Source organism: Papilio xuthus, unplaced genomic scaffold (genome assembly GCF_000836235.2).
Source record: "Papilio xuthus unplaced genomic scaffold, Pxut_1.1 DF827461.1, whole genome shotgun sequence".
Lineage (NCBI taxonomy): Eukaryota > Metazoa > Arthropoda > Insecta > Lepidoptera > Papilionidae > Papilio > Papilio xuthus.
In genome coordinates, this window is record NW_013531188.1 from 3,328,427 (window position 1) to 3,334,491 (window position 6,065).

The following is a 6,065-nucleotide window of genomic DNA, read 5'->3' on the forward strand; positions in this document are numbered from 1 at the left end:
GATTGAACTCATTTAAATGCGAAGCTATTGTCAGGTTACGTAATATAATAAAAAAATAGATTTTTTGTTATAATTTATTTCTATTAATTAATTTTGTAAGTTTAACCAATATTTTTTTATAATCTTTATATTTACATAAGTTTTCTTCAAATATAATTTATTAATTTTAATGTTATAATTTGAGTTCTCTGTTCTGAAAAACTAATAAGTTTTTATTTTATTTTGAGATAGATTCCTCTTATGAAAGCGGTCAATATCTAAACAATTCGACTTCCAGTTCTAAAGTTATACTTCTTCACGAAATACGACTCTATGCGGTCAGAACTTTAGGTACAACATTTCATCCATTAAATTCTAATTATCTGTCAGATCGATCGATAGTCCGTACTGATCACTTGGAGATATTTTGTACTTGAATTTCTGGCAGCAATCTATTTCAGTATGGAAATCTGCCAGATATTCGCTAGTTTTTTAATTTTTTTTTCCAAATTGAAGCTAACACATATTTCTCTTGTCTTTAGGTCAACATTAAAAATATGCCACGGACTTTTATCTATTACACATTTAATAGTTTCACTGGAAATATTCCTTCAAGTTGGCATTGAAGTAATACCAACATATGTAAGAAATGATGGCATAAAGATTGTTATGTGCCATCTAACATGCAGGGTTGTAGCTTCAATTTGGTGTGTTTAATCATTTGCTGCGTGCAATCTGTTACAGGTGAGTTTGAACTTTATTCTTTACACGATAAGACACAATTATGTAACACACTATTGGCTTTGTATAACAGAGTTAAATCGTGTGTTCAAAGTACTTTGATATTAAATTTGTTTCTACGACTAAGATCTAACAATAGGCTTTGTTTTAGACACACAGCAAATTGAAATAAACATAACAGATAACCAAATTAGCGACTATAGAAATAACAAAAAAGATGGCCTTGCTATTTCAAGAGAAATATTCAGGAATATCACAAAGAAATTGCGTGAAAATTTCAATAGTGACGTCATCACTAATGATAATCAAAAGATGAAAGGTATTAACTTAATTATTAAATTACTATAATAATATTGTTTGCGCTGTTCTTGAAATTTCATCCGCACAATTGAACCGTGTTAATTCAGAATTGTTTTATGGTGAATTCTCTCAGTAAACTAAGCGACTCATATTAAAACGTAAACCGTATCACTCCAAAGAATCACTTATACGTTGTTTACTTAAAGAATATTTTAACCTTTTGACAGCCGCTGATTTATGGATGACAACATGGTTATAAAACGCAGGTTTTATCCTTAAATATGCATCAAAAAACTGCTTACTGTATAATTACCTTACTGTTTGTCAAGATCGCATTTCGAAAGCATAATTTAAAAATTATGATTTCCAATAATGTTTTATCAGCGTGCGATAAAAGGGTTGACATATATTTAAGTTAAATTTGATACGAGGTCCAAGTTATGCGATGCACATCAGTTCATTCAAGTAAATAGAACATTAAAATGATTTGTTATTTCAGTAAAAACAAATGAGCAGCGCAATTTTGCTCCTTATCAAGGCTATCACCATTACGAGCAGCATTGGGGGCCGTACTTTGAGGAGAGTAATGTCACACAAAAGGAGGCGCACGTTGGATCGGAAGCTTTGTTAAATTGTCGTGTCGTCATGCTCAAAGATAAAACGGTAAATTACTTTTTTATCATCAAATTCGTAAAAATGTTTAGTCTGGAATGTGATAATGTTTTTATGACATCCTAGTAAGATATAGTTGAATACGTATAGTTTTTACTGAAAATACTTTTTATAATTCAATCAATTGATTGAAAATCGATCTTAAATTTAGTTACAATGTAGTTATGCAATTTTGATCGCGTTCAAGCGCTAGATTATTTAAAAGAAAAAAGATGTATTTAAATTTTAACATCTTTAAACATATTAAATTTATTTACCTTTAGTTTTTAACGGGTTTTTTTGGGTCTCAGAAGCCCACAGTTAAACAATGCAATTACATTGTGTATGATTATCAATCGCTTTCACACAACTCGCGTAAACAGAGCGATAAAACAAGGGCTGAATGGTTGGAAGCACAATTTTTTTTTATTTTACAAACAAACGATTTTAAATTCTTTTAATTTAGGTAATGTGGCTACGAAACACAAGTGACGTGGCACAATTATTAACAGTCGGGAGAGAAGCGCATGCCGGTGATAGTAGAATTACTGTCAAATTTCAATATCCAAACAATTGGAGAATTAGTATTAACCCTGTGAAGACGTCAGACGAAGGTCTATACATGTGCCAAATATCAACGCATCCACCTAGGACTATTTATTCAAACTTGACTGTTTTACGTAAGTATAAGCTTACTTCTTAATATAATTGGGAATACGAATGTTTGGATGGATGAATAGATGGAAGGAGGGATCTTTGTTAGAAGGTATCTGTAGAACTAAATGGATCTCGCTGAAATTAAGCATAGATGTAGAAGATATCGTGGAAGACAAAGGCTACTAAATATTTATTTATTTTCAATTTCGTGCAGACGGTGTAGCGGGCGACAACTAGCGTAGCTATAAATGCTTCGGTCATTTTATTCCTTTACTGTAGTATAAGTCTTTAAATTACTAACATATGTTTATAGTATGAAAAAAAATCGATCAACACTTTTAATATTAAGCCCAAAAAATTATCAAACTTGTAGTCAAATTTTATATATTTGTCTAACTTTTTAGTCTGATGCATTCGTACCAATTTGTAATGTTTGAGAACCTACATAATAAAATTTGAACAAATATTTACCGAAGACTGGAATCAACTTATATAATGTTTTTGGAATAACTATTGTAATAAAGTTTGAATTAAAATTTCTATTTAATTTTCAGCTCCCGTTTTAACTATAAATGGGGATAAATTGCACGTTGTTAAAGATAGATTTTATAAAGCGGGTAGTTCTATAAAATTATCTTGTGCGATATCAGAGAAATATATATTATCTACATCTATAAAAACATCTGAAGCACCAACAACCGTAACAACAACACCTATGACTACAACAACTGAATTAACAACTAAAATGAGCACAGTATTCAATAGTTTAGAAATAATGTTAAATAGAAGTTGGAGTATTGCAACTACTACAATTACTTCAACAGTTAGTATAAGTACAACTAGAAAAACATCACCAGAAATTGAAAAAACAACAACAGCCACATCCAAATCACCTGATGTAATGAACAATGTTTATGGAATATTATGGAAGAAGCAAGGAAAACTTTTCAATGATAATATAACATGGCGTAACATCAGGCAAGTATTTGAATTTAAAATCTCACTATTATACTAATATTATAAACGCGAATGTTTGGATGTTTGAAGGTAAATCCACGGTTGAACGGATCTTGATTAAATTTGGCATACATATAGAACATAGTCTTGAAGAATACATAGGCTACTAATTAAGTTTTTTTTAATTCCACGCGGACGGAGTCGCGGGCGACAGCTAGTTCTATAGTAACTATAAATAAAAATATTGATTGTGCGTGGCGCAGTAAAAGATTATTAACTATTACAAAGGTAGAGAAGGGCCAAAGAAAGTATGGATGGATTGTTTGAAAGAGGATCTGAGTGAGGAGGTGAATTCAGATATGAAGCTGATAGAGATGTATGGAGAAAGTCATACTGTGCCGACCCTCCGTAGAGACAAGGGCAGGTTAATAAATATTTAAATAATAGATATGTCAATGGCCATTCTTCACAAACATTAAAATAAAATATTTATACAAGTTACTATAATTTCTACAATACCCCACGCGTTACCGTTGGGAATTAACCCAATTGTATCCCATTGTAAAGTTCTAGTTTCAAAATAATAATGTTTGTAAACGTACTCCAACAACTGTATTTAAATAGCACAATGATATTGTATTTCAGTAAAGGTTAAATGGTTTCGATACTATTATTTAATTGTTATTTTATTACAGTGCTACAATAAACATCGCGTCTGCTTCACAAGAAGATAATGGAATCTACACGTGCCAATTGAGAAATCATTCACAAGTTACTACAATCGTTCATGTCCTGATAGGTGAGATTATCTTTTAAAGTGTTCTATTCCATTCGTTTTCTATCTTACTAATATTTTTAATGCGAATGTTTAGATGAATGGATGTTTGTTTGAATTTATGTTCAGAGCGGCTGAACAGATCTCGATCAAATTTGGCGTACATATAGAGCATACACTGGAAGAATGCACAGACTGCTAATTATGTATTTTTAATTTCGCGTGGACAGAGTCGCGGGCGACAGCTATTTCTTTAATATAGCTGGGCCATTTTACAACTCAATCGATCGAACGTTTATTACAATAGAACGTCTTTACAATGTTGTGTCTGTGAAATATTTTTCTTTTTAAACATACTTATGGTACAAAAAAACGAACGACAAACATGGATGTTTCATATCAACTGAATTCTATTCGATGTATGTTTGAAGTGTGTATCGATTACTTGAATTTAATTGATGTTTTAAGCAGGTCATTATGAAGTTAAAATTGATAGATGTCAAATGTAACCTACAAATGTGGCCCTGTTATACGAGTATATAGTTTTTCTAAGTGTAATAATCATCAAAAGAGCGTCGGTGGCTCAGGGGTTATTTGACTTGCAATCTGTTGGACCTTGGTTCGAATCCCGCCATATACCAATTTGTTTTTCAATTATCAATTTACATATGTACATGTATCCAACGTTTTTACGTTGAAGGAAAACATCGTGATGCAACCTGCACATTTCTGAAATTCAAAGATGTAAAGTTAACCAACACGCGCTGGGCCAGCGCGGTTGATTATAGCATAGTCTGCCCTGTCCTAGGGTAGGCTCCAAGCCTAATTAAGAAATATAATCTGCATATTATTAATATTATTTGATTTTAAATTATACTTGCCCTTGTTATATTTTTATGATCCAAATCAGTAGCGATGTTTAGCTTTAATGTGTTGGTTCTTTTTAAATTAGCTGTATAATATTTATTAACTAGTTACAAAGTTCAAAGGAAATGAGGTCTTATATCAAGTAATATACATTAAATAAAGTTCGCACTAATTATCATATGTTAAGGATAATTTTCATGTTCGTCACGCCTGGTTACCATGTTACATACATTTATAGCGTTGTCTATTAATTATTTCTGTTAATTTATTATTTATACCTTTTCGACGTTGCGTTGTTACTACGTGAATTTCGGACGTATTTTTCGTCAACATTGTTTTTTTTAATAGATCTTGTGTACAATAATATTGAGGTGATATTAAATCTAGATTAGATTACTATTAGTCTTACGAATTAAGTCTTAGTAAAGATTGCTGAGAAAGACGTGTTTGCATTTGTAAAAAAAAACTTTTGTTTTTTTTAATTTACGATGTAATTATAAACGTTTCGGTACAATAGAATGTCTACTTGTTGAGGTAATATTAAGGAGTTTTTATTATGAATTTAATTAAAAAAAAACTATATTTCTTACAGGAGAAAATCAAGCTGCTGTTCATCATGATACATGGAATAAAGGTTCAAGTTACTGGCAAGTTTATAATAGACCGATATTGTCGTTAGTATTGTTATTTTGTAACTTAATATAAGTTATATGTACAGATTATATTAAGAGTTCTTGGATAATTAAAAAAAACTTTTATTATGTAATCTGAATGCGGTATTAAATAAATATTATAACATTGTATATTTTGAATAATAAAATATTCTCGTTCTATAAAAACATTTGTGATTTTTTTTATTTAACTAATAAGATAATTTTTATTTCGTTATAACGATATAAATTTTTAACAAAATGGACCAAGAAGTTATTGAAAATTTACTAGATTTAAAATTATAGTTTCGTTTAATATAAAAATAATGTCTTTAGTCATAAGTTATTAATTTTTTCCATTAAGTTAAATAAGTGAAAAAACAAACAACGCGGTTTATTTAAGTATTATTTCTTATGTGTAAGGCTATATGTTAGAGACATAATAACTGTATATTTAAATAATATATCTTGTACATAATGTGAGAAAA

General features: G+C 30.1%; 1 protein-coding gene across 1 annotated transcript; it reads left to right on the plus strand.

The window, feature by feature from the left end:
- The first annotated feature begins 662 nt into the window (after window positions 1-662).
- On the plus strand, window positions 663-5,655 carry LOC106119292 (cell adhesion molecule 1). The gene is made up of 8 exons (XM_013314207.1): window positions 663-723; window positions 872-1,039; window positions 1,520-1,683; window positions 2,138-2,351; window positions 2,883-3,306; window positions 3,981-4,084; window positions 5,520-5,601; window positions 5,646-5,655. The coding sequence occupies exons 1-8, from the start codon at window positions 663-665 to the stop codon at window positions 5,653-5,655; spliced, it is 1,227 nt and encodes a 408-aa protein (XP_013169661.1).
- The last annotated feature ends 410 nt before the right edge of the window (window positions 5,656-6,065 follow it).